This window comes from Nannobrachium achirus, assembly GCF_963921795.1.
Source record: "Nannobrachium achirus genome assembly, chromosome: 23".
NCBI classification, from domain to species: Eukaryota; Metazoa; Chordata; class Actinopteri; order Myctophiformes; family Myctophidae; genus Nannobrachium; species Nannobrachium achirus.
In genome coordinates, this window is record NC_137830.1 from 24,780,388 (window position 1) to 24,806,935 (window position 26,548).

The 26,548-nt window shown below is 45.2% G+C and overlaps 1 protein-coding gene across 1 annotated transcript in view; it reads right to left on the bottom strand.

The window, feature by feature from the left end:
- The window catches only part of LOC308308821 (protein bicaudal D homolog 1-like), a gene marked incomplete at both ends in the record, with an annotated part of 64,691 nt that overhangs the window by 14,215 nt on the left and 23,928 nt on the right, over positions 1-26,548 (bottom strand). The window contains 7 exons of the mRNA XM_080754273.1: positions 4,858-5,036; positions 7,810-8,037; positions 8,729-8,998; positions 11,659-11,824; positions 12,998-13,305; positions 16,080-16,232; positions 17,768-17,980. Coding sequence (XP_080610399.1) covers positions 4,858-5,036; positions 7,810-8,037; positions 8,729-8,998; positions 11,659-11,824; positions 12,998-13,305; positions 16,080-16,232; positions 17,768-17,980 — 1,517 coding nt within the window. The remainder of the gene's footprint in view (positions 1-4,857; positions 5,037-7,809; positions 8,038-8,728; positions 8,999-11,658; positions 11,825-12,997; positions 13,306-16,079; positions 16,233-17,767; positions 17,981-26,548) is intronic.

A 26,548-nucleotide genomic window follows, 5' to 3' on the forward strand; every position in this document is an offset into this window, starting at 1 on the left:
AGGCTTTTAGTTGATAAGTTCTAAGTTGTCAGCGGTACTGCTATACTAAATGCTATAAAAACCAGCAAGTTATTGTTTCTACTGCATGTCAAGCTGTTACCAGGGTGTTGAGTGTTTTCTGCTAACATGTTGTCATTACTGCACAGGTCCAGCTAAATCACTTTCTTAACAGCGTCTCGCTGCGGCGGCTATAAGGGCGCGGCTAACACCAGGTCTACGTTTTAACTTCAGGTTCCTAACCTAACATTATGTTTATTTTTCAGGTTCCTAACCCTAACATCAGGTCTATCTTTCAGCTTCGGGCTAAAGCCGACGCATAGCGACAGCTACAGCAGGTCGTCTTTGCAGCGTCGCACGGCAGCTGCGGGGTGTTTCTACTGCATGTTAAGCTGCTACCAGTGTTTCAGAAGTTAAAGGGGTTTAACTCAAATATTTGTTGCAAACTAAGGTTATAGTACTGGGTCACATAGCACACCGTATGTTCTAGTGGTGTTTCCGTAGCCGCTGCATTTGGCTTCAGTACTGTTTTCCTTCAGTTCATGCTAAAGCTAATACTTGCTGGTTGCTATTCATCCTGTCTATTATTCCAGCTTCAGGCCGGCGCGGCTGCAGGCCCACGGCTAGGACAGCAGGTTATCATGGCAGCTTTAGCTGCAGGTTCCACTAATCATGTCATGAAGGTTATGTTTCTAGCTTCGTCTAATGCTGTGTGCGGCTGGGAGTCCAGTCGGGAGTCGGTCGGCACCACGGAGGGTATCGCTGCGACGGCCACAGCTGCTTCCGCTGCTGCCTTGGGACAGCCGGCCCGCCAGCCTCCTGACTTCCCGGCGGCCCGCGAGCCCACGACGGAGGCACGTAGGGCACAGGCTCATCTTCCGGGGGGAGCGGCACACCGACACCACCGTCACGCCGCAAAGGAACGCCAGTTCTAGCGCCAACGGCGGGAGCCAGTTTTCTCGCCAGCGACGGCTGCCCTGGAAGCACGGCGGAGCCAGACTCTAGCAGGTAAATAGCAGCGCATTTGCTTGTTAAGTTCTGTCAGGGTGCAGTCGCTCTAAGCTGGGGAATTTACGCATATCGGTTGGGCCACGTTTTGGTATGGTTTGACTTTAAAAGTCAAGAGATGGGTTGTAGAGTTTCTTATGTGTGCATCAGCAAACTCTGCAGCAGAACTAACTCACTTTTCCGTCCTGTATGTCCATGCTGAAACACCTGGCTGTCCGCCCGATGTCTGCCCCAACGACCCTCTGTTCCATGACGCATGCTGGTTCGCCGCGAGACTGAGGGAGCAGGGCCAGAGTGAAGGCGTCGCGCCATCTCTCTACACGCCGCATTCCCTGCGGAGCGGAGCAGTTTCGGCAGCGGTGCCCCGGGCGCGGAGCAGCTTCAGCGGCGGCGCTCCGGGCTCCCTCGGGCTCAGCCAGATGCCCTGAGGAGCCACACTCTAGCAGGTAAATAGCAACGCATTCGCTTGTTCGATTCTGTGAGCGTTCAGCCGCTCTCTAAGCTTGCTAATAATAGGCAACCATAGTTACATGGCAGCGTCTTACTTGTACTGAATGTTGGGCTTTAGCCGCTCTCTAGGCTTGCATAGCTTGCCTTTAAAGGTCAAGACGGGTATCTCGTGGAGATTCTCATATGTGCAGCAGCAGACTCTGCAGCAGAGCGCTCCGTGGGCTGCGAATATTTCTCTGTGATCCTAAAAGTCAGCGTCCTTAGGCGTGGTTTCATTGTTATGGTCAGCTAAAGCTAAGATTGTAATTTCTGCGGCAAGCACATGCGGTCACCAAGGCCAGGCTTAAGATGCGACTAGCACATGGCCTCTGAAGATTGCAGCTCGCAGTTTAAGCAGGGAAGGTACACCAGTGTCAGTCGCAGAACTAACTCTCCCTTCTGTCCTTTCATGTCCATGCTGAACACCGGGCCGTCTGCCCGACGTCCTCGTCACACGACCCCCGGAGAGAGCTGCCAGATTTGCGGCCCGCCCCTCTTCACTCTGCATTCTCTCCGGATCGGAGCAGCCACACCACCAGCACTTCTGGTGCCCTCAGCTAACTCAAGATCCTGCACGCCAAGCTATCAAGCACACACAACACAGGACTGACCGAAGCGTAATGGTTCCAAGCTGGAGTTGGACGCGTTTCAGTTAACGCTTCTGCTGCTGATGTTAATAGTGCTGCAGGCACTATTAGCACGGTTGTTCCATAGGGTTTTATTTTTGTTTATGCATCGCTGCGAGTTATACATTCTATCATGCAAAAGCTAGGTGGTTGCTGGGGTGTTAGTTAGGTAGGATGTGAAGCTGTATGACGCTGTAGTTATATGAATTAAAGGTTTCATCGCTGCTTTGGTTCTGCTGTCTATATATATATACGTCCATGTTGCTGCTCCCGCTTTTCTCTAGGGTGTTTTAGTATGGCTTCAGTCAGATTGCAGTATATCGTTATAGTCAGCAGTACCACCTTCCTCACCGTTGGTTCGGTCTGCAGCTGCTAACATTCTTAATTATTAAATTGCTTTAGCAGTACTTATAGCGTTTTGGCAAGCTGCCAATATCATTGCTTAGTATTTTGCCTTAGTAATATTCGCTCTGCCAGATGCTAATATGCTTAATTATTATTTTCGCGTTAGCAGGAAAGGCAGTTCATAGTTTGCCCCGCAGTAATGATAACTTAATCGCTAGAGTCACAGCAGAGCTGCCTTCCTCGCAGTTGGCTAGCACTGGCATGGGATTCTGAGATTTTGGCGTGCTTTGGGGGTTTGTAGTTTTGGGGGTATCGGGCCAGGGCTCGCTGTAATTAGATTATGCCCTCGATGCTCATGGTAACATGAGGATCGTGGGTTCAGCGAGCCATGGCCCGAGGCAGAACCCCATGCCAAACCATGCGAACTTAGGCTATAGATTCTATGCTGTCTTATAGTAGAGCTAAGGTAGGCTGCCAATACTATGCGCTTAGATATAGGCTTAGATTCTATGCTGTCTCTATAGTAGGGTGCTCAATATGCCATGTTGTGTGATGCTTGCTTTCTGCTTCATTCTGGTCAATAAAGTATATCTTAACCCAAGTGATCGTCTCCTGAAATAGTGCGACGATTCGTAAGGATCAAAGCGAGTTCAGGGGGCGGTCCCAAGGGAGCGCGCGCGCGGAGGGGGGTGGGTCACTAGGTCCTGCCCCCCCCCTTACCCATAGTTCTTAGGGAAGTCAGATGGTGGGACTCAGTCTTGTTGCATAGCACTGCCCCGCCACCACCCCAGCGCCACCTTCAGGTTCTGCCTTAGATCCCCCTCGGGGGGTATCGGGCCAGGGCTCGCTGTAATTAGATTATGCCCTCGATGCTCATGGTAACATGAGGATCGTGGGTTCAGCGAGCCATGGCCCGAGGCAGAACCCCATGCCAAACCATGCGAACTTAGGCTATAGATTCTATGCTGTCTTATAGTAGAGCTAAGGTAGGCTGCCAATACTATGCGCTTAGATATAGGCTTAGATTCTATGCTGTCTCTATAGTAGGGTGCTCAATATGCCATGTTGTGTGATGCTTGCTTTCTGCTTCATTCTGGTCAATAAAGTATATCTTAACCCAAGTGATCGTCTCCTGAAATATATATCAGGGGTCTTCAACGTTTTCAGGCCAAGGACCCCTTAGTTGAGAGAGAGATGAAGCAGGGACACCCACCACCTGTTCATAGATTCCAAAGTTTCATTGTTTGACAGGGATCTACCAGCTCACAACGCCTCGCAGCGCGAGACGCTGTGAGCTTGTAGATCTGCTATTTTTGGCTAAAGTTCTCTAAATATAGACGCTAGGGTTCAAGTGGTTAATATAAAAAAGGAGAAAAAAAGGTTTCTATCTCACAAAGATTTGAAGGACCCCCTGTAGTAACTCTGCCGACCCCCTAGGGGTCCCGGACCGCCTGTTGAAGACCCCTGGTTTACAGTTTGAGTTTATCTTTAACATTCGAAGGGGCCGTGCCGGTAGCGCATCGATGGATAGTGAGTTGACCACACAACCGTATAGTGTCCCCAGTTTTGACTTGTGCTGAAGAGACCTGTGTTGTCTTTCTGCCCTTGCTCAACTTTTTGCCTCTAGTCACGACTCTGTCATGTCTAAATAAAGATTTCTTATTTTAAACGGTCTAAAAATTTATCTAATAGTACATTTGTGGTTTTAAAATAACATCAAGAAAAGGTTCGGTACAGAAGCTTTGTAAATATCTATCCTCACATGCCATGGTTGTAGGAAATCCAAAGACTAACCATTTGAACCCTAGCATCCTCATTCTGTAGGGAGTATTCGGCAAAAGTAGCAGATCTACAGAGCGGCTATTATCTGCCAAGAGATTTAGTGGAGGGGGAAAAAAGCGGACCAAGTACAGAGCCCACCTTCCACTAAGTATTGGCAAAGTCTAGACTAGAGCAGTGGTTCTCAACCTGTGGGTCGGGACCCCCAGGGTTGGGTCACCAAATTATTTTGGGGGGTCCCCAGATGATTAACTTGTTATCTCACTCAACAGTAAACAAACCAACATACCGGTACCTGCACATTTCTAAAGTGACAATTTAAGGAATTTTTTTACACATCTAAAATTACAAATAAAACGTTGGCCAAATTGTCAAAATAATGTTGGAGGCTGAAAATAGCTGATCTACATGCTCAAAACGTTGTGAGCATGTAGATCTGCTATTTTCGCAATAGAACCTTGTCCTACAAAATGTAATTCCTCAACTCTTAGTGCTCGTCAGGGTGGGAGGGTCCCCAGTTAAAATATGATTATTTTGGCGGTCGGGGCCTGAAAAGGTTGCGAACCCACTGGACTAGACTAGAGGGTTGAAGTGGTTCAAAGAGTGGGTGAACCTGTAGTAGTCCAGCATGACGCGGTTGGGAGTCTCGTTGTTGCACAGACACACATGGTGGTAGAGCTGTGCCAGCTCCTCACTGAAGATCACCAGCTCATCCTGTGCGGCGGTCAAGGCTCCCTGGCTCTCGCTGGACGCTGTCTGAGCTGCCCGCAGCTCTGACTCCAGGCTAGAGATCTGTGGTATGGAATGGAATAGAATAGAATAGATAAGAACAGTGGTTCCTTGTTTTTTTATTGGTTTATTGTGTTGTTTTTTTATTGGTTTATTGTCTTCCGGTATTGTATGTTTGTGTAGTTTGTTTTGTTTTTGTTGCTGTATCATGAAAAAAAAAGACAACATATATGTTGTCTTTTTTTTTTCTTTTTTTAAAGAGATATTTCACTTTCAATAAAACTTTTGGTCATTTTATCGTCTAATCAGGCTTTTATGAACACCCTGAACAGTTTTTAATTTGCTTGATTCAATATTTAGATATTTGATGTAAATGTTATCAGGCCCTCTCTATCCAGGGCCACTCCCCATACACACCCATTATAACTTCAAACTCCATTTTAACCATGATAGATTCATTAAAAACACCCATACAGTGTTTTCTTTAATAAAAAAATATAGCCAACGGTTGGATTCGAAAACTGTAACGGTAGCCGTGTTAAGGACCCCCATAACTCTGAGAGTGTACAAATGGAACCAAATGGAACCGTAAGGATCCATTTGGTTCCATTTGTACACTCTCAGAGTTACAGACCTTGGTACATTTGGAACCCCCCTCAAGGAACCCACTTTGAGAACCGCTGGAATAGAATGCTACCCCTGTGGAAATCAATGTAGGTTTTTCAGCGGTAGGACAAAGTCATTGTTTTGCAAGTCGAGTCAAGTCACGAGTCAGAGGGGCTTTTTTTATTTTATTTGATCGAGTTGAGTCTAAAGTCAGCAAATGTGTGACTTGAGTCCAAGTCTTGAGTCCACACCTCTGTTATGGGGAACTTTTGTTTTGTTTTGCATTGTATTGTTATGTTAATATACAGTTACAGTAGGCATCTCTAATAATAATCAGACCACAAGTAGATCGGCTATTTTCGGCAAAGAGCTTTGGTGTAGAGGGGAAAAAGAGCAGACTATGTACAAAGTGAAAGGTCAAGTTTTTTTGGAGCTGTGTGGAACACAAGCTCCCTATACGTGGCCGTGTGTGTGGCCGTCCGTCCGTCCGTGTCTGTATGTAGCCTAAAGTTTGGCACGCTACTCCTCCCACAGTTTTTGCACCACACACTCGCGCCATATGTCAAAACGACCGGCTTACTCGGGAATCGTGGGCTAGTAACTTGCTAAGAGAAAGGTTCTATAGTTTAATTGATATTAATTTATTAGTGAATTAATTTTCCCCATTGACTTATAATGGGAATCGCAAAAACTCACATTCAATTATTTTTCTCTCACCATAGGGGCTACAGTTTCAAGACTTGGAGAGGAGGTTCATAATGATTTCAAGGATTAAATAAAAAATAATAGTGTCATTTGGCCTCATGGTGGCGCTATAACAGCCCAGTTTACGTTTTGGCCTGTAACTGTTGAACCGTAGGTCGGAAAATTAAAATTATTTTTTCCCTGGATTCCTTGGGTCAAGACGCATCTCCCGATATAGGCCACGCCCATTTGCGCCAGGATAGATTTTCCGCCATCTTGAATTTTCTCCAAAACACACTTTTTGCTCCTTTTCCTACATATTTTCTTCAAATGTCTTAAAAACCGGTACACATGATCTATGAGGTGGGTAAACCACCGCTCAGTGTCTGTCTGTCTGTATGTAGCCTCTGGTGTAGCCTGAGTACCCTGGGTGACCAGAGAGGTGCTGTTGAGTCTAGCCTGCCCTGAGCATCAACTGCAATACACACACACACACACACACACACACACACACACACACACACACACACACACACACACAGCTCCACTTCGAACAGAGGTTCGATTTTTTATGTATTGACAGTTCAAGTGATTAAATATATGAAAACACAAATTGACGTGAATCCCAAATACACTGACGATTGTGCTGTCAAAAGATGAAACTACCGGTATATGGAACCTACGAAAGGGTTGTGGGGGTCCCTGCTTCATCTCTCTCTCTCAACTAAGGGGTCCCTGGCCTGAAAACGTTGAAGACCCCTGGCTTACAGTATGCATGAATAATAGTAAAAAGGGAGGAGAAGCTAAAGCTGGAAGCAAAGAATAAAGACACTGAAGCAGAGAGCACTGCAGTGAAAGTGATCTGCCTTGGCTTGGTACGTTGACCCCGAAAAATCAATTTCCATTAATTCCGAGCAAGACCAGATATAATTTCATACCTCATTCTGTCCCCGCAGACCATGTGTTACTGTATGAGTAATCGATCAGAGGCCGACCAATGCCAGGTTTTTTGGCACAATGCCGATTCCTAGACCAGGGGTTTTCAAAGTGGGTGACGGGGCACCCTGGGGTGCCGCGACGGCAGTCCAGGGGTGCCGCGAGATCATTTGATAATATTTGGAATTTATTTGGACACTAAAAATATTTAGTATCATTTTAAACTTGAAGTACAAAGTTATTTTCAGTCAGTTCTAACCAAAATGGCTATTATCTCAATGTTTTCCTCGCAACATAATCACTAAAATATCGTCACTGTCGGGCAGAAACCTTGTATCTCTTTTGGTAAAGCAAAGCCCTGCTTCATCATACAAGACTGTCGCACAAAACTAGTGAAAACAGACGATCTACAAGCACACAGCGCCTCGCATCGCGAGGCGTTGTGTGCTTGTAGATCGGGGGTCCCTGCTTTTTGAAGCAGGGACCCCCACAACCTTTTTCATAGTTTCCATTTTGTTTCATCATTTGACAGCACAATCGTCAGTGTATTTTGGATTCATGTCAATGGGCTGCATCTTTAAAGAGGTATTACAGTAGGATGTGAGTTTACCTTCTCCCGTGCCTCGCGGCAGCTCTTCTCCAGCTTGGCCACGTGTCCCTCCAGCCCGCGGAGGTGGGCGTCGCCCGCCCGCGCCGCCGCCCTCTCCTCCGCCTCGCCGGCGTGAGCCAGCCTCTCCCGCAGGCCCTTCAGCTCCGCCTTGAGCTCCACCACCTCCGTCACCGCCACCCGGTACTTACACTGCAGGATCTCCAGGCCGGGGTTCTGGTGGAAGAACACCTGACCGGTGGTCAGGGGCGTCACAAGTGGGGGGAAAGTGGGACTGAGTTACTAGGGCCCACGGTGGAGGGGCTTTAATTATTTTATACTTTAGCTATTGAAAAATAGCAGATCTACAAGCTCGCAGCGCGGTACACGGTGCCGCGATGTGAGCTTGTAGATCTGCTAATAGTTAAAGCACAAAATAATGCATACTAATGCGTCCCTTAGTCTAAATGGGTTAAACCTCTCCTTCCCCCATGAAGAACATTCATGGGGGGCCCGCAGTGAATCCTTGTACCCAGGGCCCAGAATTTGGTGCGACACCCCTGCCTGACCGGTGGTGGAAAGCAACTAAAGCTCAAGCGTTTTCAGCACTTTTACTTGCATCTATACTCCAATACATCAAAGGCAAATGCTGTGCTTTTACTCCGATGCAATTATTTGAAAACTTTAGTTGCTAGATTTAGATTATTGCAAAACATACATTAATCACTTCAGCCCTATAAACATTCCGGTTATTTGAAAATAGCTGATCTGTTATTTTCAAGATTTCTTTTTTACATTTGAAAACTTGAAACGGGACATTCTGCATAATGACTAGTTTCTACTTCTGGTACTTTAAGTACATTTTGATACCAATACATTTGTATTTGCAGTATTGATACTTTTACCTAAGCGAAACATCTTAGTACTTTCTCCACCAGCGCACCTGGCTTTGGCTCAGTGTCCCGCTGGCGTCGTCCTCGTTGTCCCCTCCCTCCTCTCCTCCCTCTTCCTCTGCCACCTCCACCATGGCGGCGTGGTGGTGGTGGGCCTCCTGGGCCAGGCGGGCCCCGCGGTGCAGCCGGCGCAGGGCGGTGACTCTCTGGCTGAGGCGGATGGCCCTCTCGTGCTGCTCCGTCAGGGCGCCCTGGGTGTGCTGGAGCTGGGTCTGGGACTCCTGCAGGCTGGTCAACAGCACTGCCTTCTCTCGCTCCACCTGAAGGGGGGGGGGGGGGGGGAGGGGGGCAATACTGAGAAATGGAACAAAAGCTACCAGGAAAGAAAACATATCCATAATAATGTCTGCAGTAGTAGTATTTCCTCAGCCAATTTCCTTTTTTTTTTCAGCATTGGAAACTGCCCGCCGGCGAAACGGCAATAAAGGCATCAAAATGCCTGGCGGCAGGGCGGGCGGGCGGGCGAAACGGCTGTGTGTGTGTGTGTGTGTGTGTGTGGGGGAGCCGTTTAACTCGCGCGCCGCAACAAACACTGGGCAATTCACCAACAATATTTAGAATATATTGATATTTAGAGCCATTATCGAGAAGCTAGGTTGATTCTTTTTTTTTTGGCAATTATCATAATTTAATAACGAATCGCTACAAAATAAATAAAAGAGAGAAAATAGCTAAACTATCCAATTTATAAGCTCACAGCTAACTAGACCAACCACCGTACAATGTAAGACAATGGGGAGGATATTTTGGATTACCAATATTTAGAGTTATTTCAAAACATTGGTAACTACAAAAGCAAAACCACTAACAAAATGTCATTGTGCTAAAAAAAGAAAAAAAAACATAGTACAGTAGTTTAAGCAACGGAGATGCATAGAGTAGGACAACCTGTGAACTAGGTCACAGACAGACCTAATTCAGTCTGGCTCTCGGGTATTTCCCTGTGTAAAAAAAAAAGATGAATAAAATAAAACAAATAAAATAAAAACACAGTTTGAAATTACATGAGACATTTCAGTCACAACCCCTCATTAGAGGAAACCTAATATCTTAATCTGGCAAAAAGAAAATATGTGTACAGTAACCTTCTTTTAATGAATAAATGTTTTTTTTGTTCAATCTGTATGTTGTTAATAAAATATAACTTGCACAATTGGGGTGGTTGTATTTTGTCTCCCTGCTCTTCTATTGAGATATTTAGATTGTGCCAAAGGTCATGTCTCACTTAGACAAAAGATCTGACACGAAGCATGCTCTATTAGCACAATGGTAAAAATATCAGCATTTGCACAGGAAACCGGGCGTGGAGGAACATGCGTGGAGGAACATGCAAGTAAACCCACGTCTTCTCTCTGGCATTGCCAGGCTAACATAGTGCTGATTTAAACCCACTATTCTTAGCAAAACGGACCTGAGTTGCAGTTGTACACTTTTTTTCTCTCTCTCTCTAGACCAGGGGTCTTCAACGTTTTCAGGCCAAGGACCCCTTAGTTGAGAGAGAGATGAAGCAGGGACCCCCACAAGATACCATATAGTTTCATCGTTTGACAGCACCAATCATCAGTGTATTTTGGATTCATGTCAATTTGTGTTTTCAGATATCTAACCACTTGAGCCGTCATTACCTAATAAACTTGACCCTTTACTCTGTACTTGGTCTGCTCTTTTTCCCCCTCTACACCAAACCTCTTAGCCAAAAATAGCAGATCTACAAGCTCAGTGAGCTTGTAGATCTGCTATTTTTGGCTACAGTTCTCAGAATATGGACATTAGGGTTCAGGTTGTTAATATAAAAAGGATTGGAAGATTTGGAGGACCAACTGTAGTGACTCTGAGGACCCCCTAGGGGTCCGGGACCCCCTGTTGAAGACCCTTGCTCTAAACCAAATGTCGCTGGCAAAAATAGCCGATCAACAAGCTCACAAGACAACGCATTGCACTGTGAGCTTGTAGATCAGCTATAATTTGGATGCTGGGGTTCGAGGGGTTAAAAATTGCCCAGTCGACTGGTGAGTGGTCGATAGTCTAGTGTGTCAGCCCGGGATATAAATAAGTTCTTCCTGCATCCTAACCAATCAGAAAGAGCAGAGGGAGAGCAGGAAGGGATGAGATTACATCTAGTGGGACTGCAGTATCACGCTGTACACAGACACACACACACACACACACACACACACACACACACACACACACACACACACACACACACACACACACACACACACACACACACACACACACACACACACAAAGTGGTGGGGTAATAATTATATGAGCAACAGAGAGAGAAAGACAAAGGGAGAGAGTACCGCATGCGGTGGGGTTATTATGGTATATACAGCATGTCAGCACCCTTTTTCTGTAAATTATTCAGAGGCCATAGCCTCTCCCCTGCTATTACAGTATGTGCGTTATAAGTGAGAAGGCTGAGGTCCATAACAAGTTGGAAATAAAGTATGTGAAATCACCTTTTGTTGTTGCTGCCGTTGTTGAATAGGGCTAAAGAAAACACCTTTAATTCCTAAAGCTGCAATCTGAAGTCTTATGTTAATGAATACAGCATCATTTTAACCAATTTGTATTGAGCATATCAATTAAATTTAACTAGCACATCCGCAGTGGTTGGAGGTGCTCTCCCTACTCTTCAGAAATGCTTAGCCAGGTGTTAGATCATCTACTGGTTGACAAAAGCCCATAACTTCAAATATCTCTGTCTTGGAGGAGTGGTAGAGGTAGACGTTTGTACTGTACTGCTGTAACTTTGTGTCCCCAGGCTTGCCACCATGGAAGAAAGCCTGGTTTTCATTGTAAAACTGAGCCGTGTGATCCTGTTTATTTAAATATCAACGAATCAAAAAAAAAAACAATGGTTTGAGGTCAAATCACCTCATGTTGTCTTCGCCCCCCAAAACAGACGTACCTGCAACAGCTGTTGCTTCAGTTTCTGGATCTCCGTCAGGTTCATCTCACTGAAGAGGTCCGAGGCGCCGCCATCGGCTTTCCTCCCGGCCCCCCGACACTCTCCATTAGCCCTGGGCAGTGACCCCGTGTTTGTCCCCGTACCTCCCTGGAGGTGACCGTTACACCTGAGACACCAGAGTCAGAGCAGAGGACATGCAATCATACACACAGAGTCACAGTTCTCATGTTCTCACAATGAACAACAATGTATAATATGGTTAAAAAGCTGGCTGCATAAACCTATTTTGCTGGGGACCCCCTGGAACCCCATCAATGTCCCCTGGGGGTCCCCAGACCCCACTTGGAGTACCATTACATTAGGCCATAGACCCCTATTTCATAATTATGATTCTTTTTATTTCTGGGATCCCTAATCAACACTGTGAAATCCTTTGTGTTAATTTAACTATGAATCATTTTGCTGGGGACCCCCTGTAACCCCCACAAGGACCCTGGCACAAAAATAGGTTCAAATGGGGGTCCGCCGCACAAATTACATATCAATTCTGGGATCCCTGACAATAAAAAGTTTGAGAACCGGCGCACTAACAAAAAGAGTTCCTCCAGTGGTTCCCACTCAACTCAAGGCTCAAACTAGCTCACAAAGTGTCCTGCAGCGTTGTGAGTTTGTAGATCAGTTTTCTAATTTATGACATTTATTTCTTCAATTACAGATTTTCTTTTAAAGATTTACCTTTTTGGGGGAATGTTTCGAAATAATAACAATCAAAAACAAAATGTAGGGCAGGGGTCTTCAACGTTTTCAGGCCAAGGACCCCTTATCTGAGAGAGAGAAAGCAGGGACCCCCACTACGTATTGTATAAAATTGTGTTGCCGATTAAACATTTTCATAGATTTCTGAGACAGCTTAGACTTGTTTGACATCACTATCATCAGTTTAGGTTGTTGGTTTAACCGTCAATACTTAGTCTGCTTTTCTCTTCAATTTTCACCAAACCTCTTTGCCACGAATAACAGATCTACAAGCTCACAACGCCTCGCGCTGTGAGGCGTTATGAGCTTGTAGATCGGCTATTCTTGGCAAATGTTCCGCACAGAATAGGGATACTAGGGTTCAAGTGGTTAGTGTAGAAAAAAGAAAGTTCTTATCACACAAAGGCTTGGACAACCCCCTGTAGTAACTCTGAGGACCCCCTGTACGTTGAAGACCCCTGATGTAGGGGATAAAGGGACCCCATAAAAAAGCCTCGGCAACCCACAAACCGGTCCTGAGTCAACCAACCCGGCGTTTTGGGAACCAATGCCGGAGTCCAACCGACCGACCAACCAAACCAACCTGGCGGCCGGGTCCTCGGCGGACGGCGAGAGCAGGGCGGTGGGCGTGGCCGTGCCGCTGGGCGGCGCCGAGGTGAAGGCCAGGTGGGCGGAGCCCGTGTAGGCCACGTCGCACATGCTGAGGTGCTGCACCAGCTCCCGCCGCAGGTGCTTCTTCTGCTCGCGCTCCATCTTCAGCGAGTCCAACGCCTCCTCCAGCTGCGCCTCCGAGATGTCCTTGAGGCGCGTGGCGTCCTCCAGCTGGCCGCGCAGCACCTCCGCCTCCTCCTCCAGCACCTTGATCTCATGCTTCAGCCCCTCGTACTCCACCTGGGGGGGGGGGGGGGGGCACGACACACAGGGGCGTCATTCGGGTCATTGGCGGAAGGCATTCGCGCACCCCCTTAGTGCAGTGGTTCTCAACGTTTTCAGGTCGCGAGGTTTTTAACTGAGGAACCCCCATTAATTTATTAACCGCTTTCAACGTGGCATCCCTATTTTGGGAATGTCATTATAGGCCAGGGGTGTCCAAAGTGCGGCACGGGGGCCACATGCGGCCCAAGGAAACATTTTATAAGGCCCACGGCTTCATTCCTAAATTGTATTATAAACTGCCCCACCGGCAACACGAATATTTCCCCAGAGTATCATTTTATTTATCAGGATTGTTCCCTTATTGTCTCATTCTGAAGGGGTCAAAGAAAGGCTATTTTATTGTATTTTTTACCTTGCACGTTTGGATACATTTGGTAATGTGAAATAAGGCTTATGAGTTATTTGTGTTTTGTTAGTTTTTGTTTGTTTAAATGCAATGCATAATATGTATGTGACTACTTTGTTATGGTCCGACCGAATGTACATTATGTCAGGAGATATAGTCGGTGTTTTAATATTTTCTTATGTGGCCCCCTTGGACAGCCCTGTCAAAGGCGAACACTTTCAAACATAGTACTCACTTGTTTTACTTTGTCGTAAAAGTATCAATACTGCAATGTGGAAATACCCTGTTACAAGTACAAGTCCGGAATTCAAGATTGACTTGAGAAAAAAAGTACAAAAGTATTGTTATAAATGTACTAAAAGCAGATGTAAATGTTTCAAATGTACAGTATGTATGTATAAAAATATTTTGAAAAGAGCAGATCTACAAGCTCACAATGACTCCCTGTGAGCTTGTAGGTTTGCTATTTTTTCTATTTTCGATGATTTCTGACACGTTAAACGTAAGTTACCCTGGAAGGATAGAGAGGTGTTGCGATGGAGAGGTAACTGAGAGTTCATAACGTGCATATACATGAATGGCTTTTTCATTTTTTTACAGCGTTGCTCCTACGGTTACGGTGACCAGACAATGACATCGTGTTTTGTTTTGGCCAAGATTGGCCCGGTTTCAGGTTGGGTGTCCTGAGTCCCCAAAAATAGCTCTAAAACAATAAAATGTCCCAGTTTTCAACATGCACTTCCAAATTGTCCCAGTTTTCACCACAGTCAAAATAACAACAGTGCTTTAGCCTGAAGCTATTTCTTAGTTTCTAGTCGCTTCAATCGCTTTACTTTGGTCATGCTGGGTCAGCAATGGAAAAAATATGTCACATCAGAATCAAGGCGAAACACCTGTCTCAAAACCAAACACACAAAACATTTCTGTGTCTCCAGACAACATCAACGCTGATTGGCTGTCAGGATGCGATGGGTGGAGTCGGGGGGGAAGCAAAGGTTGCTTCACTTGGATTTTTCCAAATGGGGCGAAGATACTGAATCGACCGGTCACGCCGCCCCGTTCGGATGTTTCACGCCACGCCCGGTCGCGCGTCGTCTTGTCTTTGCATTCACTTTGTATGTCAGGGGTCTTCAACGTTTTCAGGCCAAGGACCCCTTAGCTGAGAGGGAGATAAAGCAGGGACCCCTAAGCTATTGTATAAAATTTTGTCGCAGAATTTCATCGACTTCGGCGCTGAGAGCTTGTAGATCGGCTATTTTTGGAAAATAGATTTTACTTAGAATAGGGATGCGAGGGTTCAAGTTGTTCATTTAAAAGAATGATCCTATCACACAAAGATTTGGCAGCCCCCTGTAGAGGAGCCCCTAGGGGTCCCGGACCCCCTGTTGAAGACCCCTGTTGTATGTAATTGCGCCGCTCGAACCATCCAGGATTGAACGCAGCTTAAGATGTTTGTCATGTTCTGTTCAGGTACAATCACTGGAAAAATAACACCCAGTGTGAAGTGAGCAGTGCCTTTGATGAGTTTATTTCATTAAGCTATATGAACAAGAGGAACACTGTTAACTCCCTGTCCATTCACTGGGTAGGTCACCCAGCGGTATTGCAACTGTTGAGTCCGTGCTCATATGGACATATGGCATTTTGAGCTCGTAGGCGCATGGATTAAAGCTAAATAAAATCTCACGTCTGAAGAATCTGTGATTTGTTAAACGTGAAAGGAGCCCACACACACACACATTAGCGCTGTGTTTCACAAACAATTAGCGCAATATGTAGAATTATGGTGTACAGCCAACCAGTTTTGGCTGTATTTTTTATTTTTTTATGAAATATCTGAGATCATTAGGGTTTTCTGGAAGATTTAACATGCATTCTATTGGTAGTTTGACCACTTCAAATAATCTTTAAATTTAAAATGGGGTTAGGGTTAGGAAAAAATAGGCCTGTAACGCCTCGTAATCTTGTAGATAGCCTGTTTTCGGTGCATGGCATTCCACAAAAGACATGCTGGCTTCTATAGAATCCAAATAACCACTTGTGGAAAGTAACATTTACTTAAGTACTGTACTTAAAGGGGCCACACCATGATTTTCAAAATATATATTTTATATTACTCGGATATTGAAATTTCATGTTCTGTCTGTCTCTAATTCCAAGCCGTTTCAGATGCAGTTTGAGCTCTGCAGCTCACAGCGAGGCACAGAGCTCACAGCTTGTATATCTGCTATTTTTCCAATAGTTAAAGCACAAAATAATGCGTTCCCAGTCTAAATGGGTTAAATCCCCTCCCTCCATGATAAGAACATTCATGGGGGGCCCGCAGTGAATCCTTGTACCCAGGGCCCAAAATTTGGTGTGACACCCCTTGCCGCCCCCTCACCTGGTTCTGTTTGAGCGTGGACACCAGCTTCTGCAGGGAGATGTTCTCCTCCTCCAGCTCTGTGTAGTCCTGCAGCAGCCGGGCCTCACGGAACTTGTACTCCCTCACCTCCTCCCGCATGCGGCTCCTCTGCAGCTCCAGCATCTCGTTGCTCTGCACGTCGTGGGCACACCGCCAAGGAGGAGACCGCATCGTTAGATTTTTTTTTGCATTATTCGACTGAGAGATTTGCCTAATTTGTTGTATTAATTAACTAATAGTTTGCCAAAAATAGGATATATACAGTACCGGTACACATCATGATTTATTGGGAGAAAACAAGCATGTTATGTTAAGTCAGACATTAAGTACCCCTACAGCCCAAATAGAATGATCCTCTATTGCATAATGCCTTAAAAACTAGAAAGGTGCAATTCTGGGAAATTGCAAGTGTGGTTGCACTGACGCGAGTCGCGAGAAATCCCCTGGGAAATGAATTCCGTCTTACCAATTCATGACCAATCCAGTCTGATTGGACATTATATTGTCCAAGATATCTGGCCTTACAACCCAGATAACCTCAGTTAAAAGGTTACCAAAAACAGGTTCACTTTAGCTGGCATAAAGGTTCTCAGACCTCGAACAATAGTGTGTGGCCTATACAGCAACCACACTAGAAGGAAAACTGCATGATTCGACTGAGAGATTGGCAGTCAAATCAGAATAAAGGTCTTTGCACACTGCAGCGTTTTTCGGGCCGAATATCGGAGTGAATTTAGGAGTGCGCAAATAAAAAAATCAACCTCACGTTATGTCAGTCACGTTTGCACACTGCCGCCTGTTTCACGCACCACTCGGTCCCTTGCTCTCTCTCTCTCCTTGCCCTGAAAAACGCATTTCGCAACGAAAAACGCAGCAGTGTGCAAAGACTTTTTTTTGTTGAGTATGTTGTAAGAGCAAAATGGCCACTGGGGGAAGTGGTTAATAAAGAAAGTTTCCATCTTAACTCATTCTGTGCCAATGACTGCTTATGACGGGTTTTTTCCAATAGCCCTGTGTGCCAATGACGGCTTATGACGGTTTTTGTGTTTTTTACATATAAAAAAAAAAAAAAAAAAAATCATTTTTTTTTCTTTTTTTCTAAAGATGTCAAAATGACCTGAGATCAGAGAGATGCTTTTCTCTGTTTGTGTGTTCGCTCCCTCGTTTAGCTGATTGAGAAAATGTGTGTTCATGTGTGTCCATTCTAGTGGATGGACACTTTTTTTCATTCAAACAGCTCTGTCTCTGGAACCATTTGTCCGATTGCCAAAATTCTTTTTGCCACTGAATCACAACAACTGTGTCTGTTTCTGTGGGGAAAAAAATTATAAAAAAAAAATCTTTTTTTTTCATTGCATAGTAAAGAAAAACATACAAAATCTCGGCACAGCTACCTTGGAGCCATTTTGGCATCTGGCACAGAATGAGGAGTAGTTCACCCCCAGAATGATTTCTTTTCCTATTGATTACTCATGCCATGGAGACTTGAGTTTAATAATATTTCTTTGAATGTGTCACATTCCTAAGACAAAAATGTGATTATAGTAAATGTACCCCCATTGATTCCGGATGGGAAACCGCCACGGTACTTTTTTCTTTTCTTTTCTTTTTTAATTTAATTTTTGTCTTCACGTTATGGGTACACAGGGTTGTCCAGCTGACCGCACCTCTCGCAGCTCCTGCAGCAGGGTGCTGAGGTGCTCGTTGTCGGCCTGGGTGTTGGCCACGGTGGCCCGGTTGAGCTTGAGCTCCGACTGGATCTCCAGCAGACGGCCCATGTAGTAGGCCTCCTTGGTGGCCGACTCCTGCAGCAGGGTCTCCTCGTTGGACTCCCCGTCCGCCGCCACCTTCCGCTGGGTGGAGTAGGCCTGTCCGAACGCCTGAGAGAGCAGAGAGACATGCAGGGAATGTTAGAGAGGCAGGGGTTGACATTTCCAAAAGGGCCTTTTGGTGAAAATATCGAAAATAGCATACCTCCAAGTAGGGCTGTCACAATTATTACATAATCGTCTAATCGTGATTATTTGACATTATCGCAATTATTTTGTCATAATCGTCATAATCGTGAATGTTGAAAAATGTCAGAAATAGTGGAAATAGTAGATGCGACGCGTTGTGAGCTTGTAGATCGGCCATTTCCACTATCAATGTTATTTTTTAAGTAGTAAGTTGTCAAATATGTCAGTAATGTAGGCCTATTTGTATATTTAGGTTATGTGTCATATCTACCATATGCAACTTCAAAGCCAAACAGAAATGTAATTATCAACGACAAATACACAATTAAATCGCCAATTATTTGAGTGACAATTAATCGTCATGTAAAATTTCATATCGTGACAGCCCTACCTCCAAGCTCACAACGCGATGAGCTTGGAGGTCTGCTATTTTCGGTACTTGATGCCACACTAAACTATATGAAAAAGGCAATGTGGCAGCATGCGCATGCAGCGTGACGCGTTGTGAGCTTGGAGGTCGGCTATTTTCGGTACTTGATACCACACTAAACTATATAAAAAGGGCAATGTGGCGTACAGCATGTATTTCTACACAGAGAGGGCAATTCTTTCAACGAGAGGCTGCATTGAAGTTCAAGAGAGTTTGGACATGGCAATTCTCTTGAATGCTGCCGCCAGGTATGGCGTCATTAGCATTTCTTTCACCATAGTAAAACCTGCATTCATGGTCTGGAGAGAAGGCACTTTTTACAGACGGATAAAAGGGCAGGGGCTCAAGCCCCCTTTGATGTCTATGTGTGCATGTAAGAGAGAGCGCAAGAGAGAGAGAGCGAAAGAGAGAGGGAGATGAGACAAAGGAAGGAGGAGAGGAAATAAAGTGGAGGGGGTAAAGTGAGTGTGAGTCATCTTGGCAGGAATGGGCGAGGCATCATTTCATACGATTGTGACAATCAATAGTCACTATTTCCCCCCTGCTGCTGAAATTACCTCTGGTCATTTCCCCCGTTCTGCTAACAAACCCACAGAGGCTTTCAACAGTAGATCAAACACACGTCTCCGGCGCGCCCCATTAGGCCTCCGCGCGCGACCTTGTCTACAAACCCAAGGGCACGCCATTCCCAGCCAACAATGCAGGTATAGATTTTCAACCGTGTGGTGTTAATAGAATGACCCGCAGTACCGCTGGCTGGAGGTTTCCCCTTTGTTTTTAAAACACCAGTGACTGCCTAACAGCTTGGAAGTCACCTGCATTACTGCTGCAATGCAAGGTCTTGTTCAAACCTAGCGTATCAGATTGGCTCAGAGCCTCCGCCCTCGGTTTCCCAGCTTTTCCAGTCGAAGGGGTAATTCCACTTTAGGCTAGTGGATACGATTTTGGAATTTATCATCCTTTCCTGCGCGGGAGACCTGGTTTGAAATCCCGGGCGGCGGGCGCTATACTAACAAACATGTTCGTAGGTTTGTAAAGTTTGGAATATTGTCTCATATATACATGAAATATGCATTGTTTTGGATCTGTGGCTATACATGTTGCACTGGAAAATGCAATGCAATAGTCAATTAACCCCCAAAAAACAGAGGTGTTAAAATGATGATGATAAAGCTATAGTGGCCATGCATAGTACCGATGAAAATGGATGCACGGCCGATAGAGAGAGCTAGAGAGCTGGAAGTGGATGGGAACGAGATAGAAGAGGGAGTTATGGTAAAAGAGAGATGGGGGGAAGGAGAGAGAGGAGTGAAGGAAAAATCTATTGTCAGCTTAGCTGAAGAGTGTAGTAGGAATATTATGGAGTTGAGAAATCGATTGGGAGCACAATACTGGGCTGAACTTGACTAGAACCTAAAAGGTACAGTAGAGCGAGACAGAGAGGAGTAAGTATGTGTAAAACACTCTCCATCCCTCACTCTCTTTGTTAGAACCTGGTTCCAAGAAAAGCCGACTAGAACATTTTACTTGGACGTGACTCTGAATCACCACGCAGTGATGGCAGTGTGTAAGCCAAAGCATAAGCAAAGTGGTGTAGCTCCCCGTAGGACTGCAGTGTAAGTGCAGTTTAGTACGGGCACCTGGGGATTTAACTTCAAGTTCAGACCACCAGAATCTGTTTCTCAGTTTCCATTTGTACACACAAACTGTTATGGGGGTCCTTGCAAATAAAATATTTGACAACCACTAGTACTAGTGGACTCCTAATGTGCCATAGCGTCATAAATCAGTGTCATACATATTCTGAAGAAAACCTGGAGACTGACATTCAGTAATTGGGAAAATTATAATGGTACGTAAAAAAGAAAATCTAGAATTTGCCACGGACAAAACCAAGTCTTGCCACGGACTGATTTGTCCGTGTAAAGACATGTTGATGACCCCTGCCGATAAACAGTACAAGCGCACAACACGTTAAGAGCGTGTCAGTATGGGGTCCTTGACATGAAAATGTTTGAGAACAGTGGCGTCAGTTCAGAAAAAGCTAAGGTATGGCTACATGACTGGTGTCTTGCACACGCGCGACACCAGTCATGTTGCCATACCTTAGCAACAGGCATAATACATTTATTTTAAGAAGTACATTAAATTTTTTCCCCCGTTTCTAAGGTTTCTTGGGCTGGATATGGCAGCCGGAACGGTTGTTCAAGTGCAGCTAAACTTGGCTTGGGCTATAGTAAACGTGCCACAATTAACAATAATGAATTGCACCTGTACCATTTTGTCAAGATGGGGAGAATACAAGTGTGGAGAATATAATTATAATACCTTGTTAAAGTGCCCATTTTGTAAAATTTTGCATTTGTAGTTATTTTACTGTAATTTAACAACATAATAACCAGAACAGATAGACAAAGAGACATTCATGGATTTATATTTAAAAGTAACTTTTATGTTCACCCCTGGACCAAGGGTATGGCAGCTGCATACCCCTGCCATACCCAATTGACGCCCCTGTTTGAGAACCAGTGCTGTAAGGAGCGGAGCACATAAGCATGGTCACGGCCACACAGCTCTTCTCATAGGAGTCATTACTTTGACACATTTGACGCGCAGCAGTAACAATAAATATATCCCAGCACAAACCCCGCGTGACACACAAATCTATCAGGCTCAGTGTGGGAAAGGGCTGGCAGATGAATAGGTCACTTCTTAGGCGAGGTAAATAGCAACATATCTGTCCAGTAAACAAGACAAGTCGCTCATGTTGCAATGTGCCGTCAACATATAATTGTCCAAGTAGCGCAGTGGTTCTCAACCTGTGGGTCGGGACCCCTAGGGGGGTCCCCAAATTATTTTGGGAGTCCCCAGATGATTAGCTTAACATACCTCCGTACTCCCACCTGCCATTCGTCTCCATAGACTTCCATGTAATTGGTTGTGCACGGATCATGCACACCCATGCCTAGATAATGCACCACGTGTGTCCACATTGCTCACAGCTTTCAAACAAAAGAATCCGAATGGAAATCCGTTCAGGCATTCATGAGATAACAGCCACTATGTTTAACAAAGATGGCTGCCAAAATGGCTGCCATGCTTGAAAGATGGGGTTGCTATGGGGGTTAAACATGCAATTTCGCGATTGCTATCATGCCTACTCCATTTTTGGGGGTCAAAAAATTTTTTGGAAAAAAAAAACTTTTGAATTCTTTTTTTTTTTTTTTTAATTCTCGGGACTATCGGGCCTGGCGGGGAAAGACATTGGAATAATCTCGGGACTATCGGGCCTGGCAGGGAATGAGTTAACACATATGGTGCCAACCCCGAGTTTCCCGAGTTTGTTTTCAAATAGACCGCTGTGCCAACCCCGAGTTTCCCGAGTTTGGCCTTAATTACTTAATTAGGTTAATTACACTCTCACCCATCTTGTTACAAAGTTTGTTGCTTCTGTGATAAAAAATAAGTCAGAAATCACATATTCAACAAGTAATGTGACCAAAAACAAAGACAAATGCTTCCCATGAACCACAATATTGCTAAACCATGGCTCAAATGGCTCAAATATGAAATTCATAATAACTCGCTATGACGAAATGCTTTTCAGTGCGTCCAGGCCATAGAGTATATATAAAAGGTCCAGGCTAGTCAATTTCACCTTTATTACACACGATGGCGCCATTGTCAGATTAGTGTACCCCCTGCTGAAGTGAAACCAATGGACTGAAGCAAGCCAGCCAGGGTGTGTGTTTGTGACACACTATCTACTTGTGTTGTGATCATCACCCACCAACAACTCTAGTCTGCCTGCCTATCGTTACATTATTCTGCAGCTTCATCATCACATCAAACAAACGAGTGGGTCGCTGTAATTTCTACTTCACCATCAAAGATGGTGACGCTGCGCTACAACAGCAGCGGGACTATCCATTTTACTCATCATCATCATGATCACCGTTTGAGCTCTGCTCAATCAACTCCAACGGTGCAGACTGCTCCAAACGGCAAACGGTGATAGTTCGCTGGGTAAGTGGCTCAAACGTGCTGGCTGCGGTGCCGCCGCCGCGTCGCCGGGCCGGTTCTCCCCGTCCCCGATCAACTCCAAACGGGCAGTCTTCTCCAAGCGGCGTCGCGGTGCCGGGCCGGTTCGGTTCTCTAGACGCCGATCAACTCCAAGCGGGCAGGCTCTTCCAAACGGTGACGCGGAGCCGGGCCGGTTCGGTTCCAAACGCCGTGATACGGCTCCTTCGCGGGTCGCCGTCAAGTCGTCCTGGTCAACGTACCACGATGTCCCGATCACGCACCGTGATGTCCCGGGTCCTCATGCTGCTTAGCCGTCGGCCGGACCGATTGTCCGCACGCCGTGATGTCCTGGTTCCTCCTGGTCCACTCCAAACGATTGTGGTTCATCATCACCTCAGTAACCTTACCTCAGTAACTAAAAACCTGCCCACGCTAGCCGGAACAGCGGCCCGTCGGGATAGTGAGCGGACCCCCACAAGAATTAGTCGGTCGCGGTGACAAACAACATATTCTTCATCATCATCATCATCATCATCATCACAACACACTCTAGTCTATCACGGGCTGCTGTGAATGTCCTGTTAGTGGGTCACTGTGACAAAAAAACGTGTTCTATTTCATTACAACAATGTCACCTCCTTCAAAGACGGTGGCGCTAACAACAGCAGCTGGTCGCGGTGGTGCGCGGAACCAGTCGCTAACGCGAGTCCATTCAGCTCTCAGAAGACGCAGTCTAAAACAGCCGATCTACAAGCACACAACGCCAGCCGATCTACAAGCACACAACGCCTCGCATGGGGAGGCGTTGTGTAGTCCCCTGACTGACTCGGTGAAGAGTGGAAACCACAGCGAGATCGAAGGCACACATCCCATTCCCAGAGACCCAGACCACAACTTTCCAGTGAGTTTGTATTTTATATATATATAGCCTATATAATCGTCAGATGAATCAATTTATTTTTTATAATCTAAATCGCTCTGGGTAGGATAAATGTGTCTGCTAAAACTTTTAGGCTAAAGGTGTAAATTGATTTGTGTTTTTTTTCCTCCCATCTGGGAGGGGGAGAGAGAGAGAGGGCTGGAGGGATAGATAAATGTGTGTGTGTGTGTGTGTGTGTGTGTGTGTGTGTGTGTGTGTGTGTGTGTGTGTGTGTGTGTGTGTGTGTGTGTGTGTGTGTGTGTGTGTGAGAGAAAGAAAGAAAGGGAGGGAGGATAAAGCTCCATTGAATTGACTGTGTGATTGATTGTGTGAGAGAGGGTTAGAGAGAAATGTATTGTGTGTGTGTGTGTGTGTGTGTGTGTGTGTGTGTGTGTGTGTGTGTGTGTGTGAGTGAGTGAGAGAGTGAGAATGTATTGTGTGTGAGAGAAAGAGGAAGGAGGAAGAGAGAGAGAGAAAAAGTATTTATTGTTGTGTGTGTGTGTGTGAGAGAGAGAGGGAGGGGAGAGAGAAATAGTGTGTGTGTGTGTGTGTGTGCGTGCGTGCGTGCGTGCGTGTGTGTGAGACACATTGTATTGTATTGTAAATGGATTTTATTTTTCTATATTTATAGGTAGTGGTTCGTGCAGAGGAGCCTGCTGACTTCCCTTTGGAGAACTGAAAACTTTCCTTGGCCTGCCTGCTGTTTCTGACCGGCCTCATCTCAACTCACACGTGCACGCACGCAGCCTCTGAACTGTGAACATGCACATGCACACGCACACGAGCATGCATGCAGACTCTGAACTGTGAACGTGCACACGTACAGGCGCACGCATGCACGCGCGCAGACACACAATGTGAGAAACAATGTGAACAAGCCAGAGAAACACTGAACTAGCAAGAATACACTTGATTGAAAACGGTAAAGAAACAAAATAAAAAACACTTATTTGTCTTATTCTTTTGTATTTCTTTGAAGGAAAAATACTGTAAATACAATATTGAAGTCATTGAAATCAAAGCTAAAAAGATCAAGTGAGTTTTCAGCCTGATACAGTATCATTCACTAAAAGCTGTTTTTCTCAAAACAAGGTCTAAAAAGGGGTCATTTTTGGCCGTTTTTTTTTTTTGTCTGGCCTATAAATACAGAAGCGAACATCGTAGAAACATGGTTCTTGGACCGGGTGAAACTAGAGAATCTCCTCTTTCATTCGATGTGTTGTGTGATTTTGTCACGATAAAACTGAATGCGGAGGCTGTCTTCGAAGTTGGTCAAAAACATGGCAAGAGCACAGTACAGACAGAAATAAGCCATGGCAACAGATGTGTTAAAATGGCGGTCAATGTGTTAATGTGAAACATTGGCCCGGACGCTGCCAAAATGAGCACACACACTCCCTGGATGCCAATTCAGAACCTCTGCCTCACGTTTTTTAAATGGCCCTGTTCTAGCGCCACCATGAGGCCGATGTTTGCAAAACACAGTACACTACTCCTACAGATTTTTTCCAAATCACGCAAATCGGTAGACAGCATCTCTACAGTCATGTGATCGACACGGATCTGTCTGATTGTCCATATTCCATCCTGATTGGCTGATATTGGCTTTCAAAGTTTGTAAGATTGGTCCATTTTGGACAAAATGCCTCAAATCACAAATGCAGAGTGCAATTAACATGAAATCGCGCACACAGGTTCCCACTAGGCCGAGGAAGAAATGCCACTTACATTTTTTGAAATCAGCCTCATGGTGGCGCTATAACAGGCCGATTGGTGGTTTTACCTATAACTCCACCGATCAGTTTCAAACTTTGTAAGCGCACTCCCTGGATGCCAATTCAGAACCTCTGCCCCACATTTTTCACATGGGCCTGTTCTAGCACCACCAGGTGGCCAATTTGTGCAAAACTACCTTTTGGCGAGTACTCCTACAGATTTTGTCCAAAATAGGATGAGGAAGAAATGCCACTTCAAATTTTTTAAATCAGCCTCATGGTGGCGCTATAACAGGCCAATTTGTGGTTTTACCTATAACTCCACCGATCAGTTTCAAATTTTGTAAGCACACTCCCTATAGGCCAAGGAAAAACCCTTTCCTTGCATTTTTCACATCAGCCTTTTATAGCGCCACCATGCACAGTTACTATTGTTTAATTTGTTTACTATGGTAGACGTTTGAAACGGAATTGACTTCTGGCCATTCTGTACTAGTTAGGCTAATGCAAATCTATCTTACTGTGCTCAGTTTCAGTACCATGGACAGCTCCTGGGCAGACCATCATGTGTTCGTATTGGCTTGTTAACCGTGATACATATATACTTCACCATTTGCTGTGATTAAGCAAATATGGAAACCCACTTTGAACGTTTTGAGATCAAAGACAGAGAGAAGAGAAAGGCATTGAGAGTTTCAATGACAACTAATACAAAATGTCATATTCTTCGAAACACAAATAAAGGCCTTGGCTTCTTGCCTTGAGTGACTCAGCCCTAATGTTGGGAAGCTGTTAAGACAAAGCAGAGAGAGAGAGAGAGAGAGCGAGAGAGAGAGAGAGAGAGAGAGAGAGAGAGAGAGAGAGAGAGAGAGAGAGAGAGAGAGAGATAAAGACTCAATTCTTGCCACCGAGAAATACAGACACTCAAAGCTCTGACAATCAGAACAGAACCGGGTCAAATTACGTTCAAATGTAATTTCTGGGACCGATTGATCTTGTCTGGCACCATAAACTAAACCAACCCCAAGTATCACATATCCGACTCCTTCTGTGATTAGAAGAATAACTTAACAATATTTTCAGATGTATTTTCTAGACAGCACAGCTGGAGTGCAATAGCTACGCTACCTGTGAGCCTACAAAAAGAACAAAAAAATAAAGATAAAGGGTGCCTGGTGGCTCAGCCAATAAGTGCACAGACCATATGTGGGTCTCCAGGGGAGAGTGCAAGAATCTGTGTCCTCATATCTCGTATTGATCTGCATGTCTTTATCACCCTACACTCTCATGTCTCAAAAACAAAGCTTAACATTTTACAAATAAATACATGTTTTTATTTGCATTGAATAATGTGGATCTCAGGATCCACACGGGAATGGCGTGGACTTCAAACGGCCAGCCTG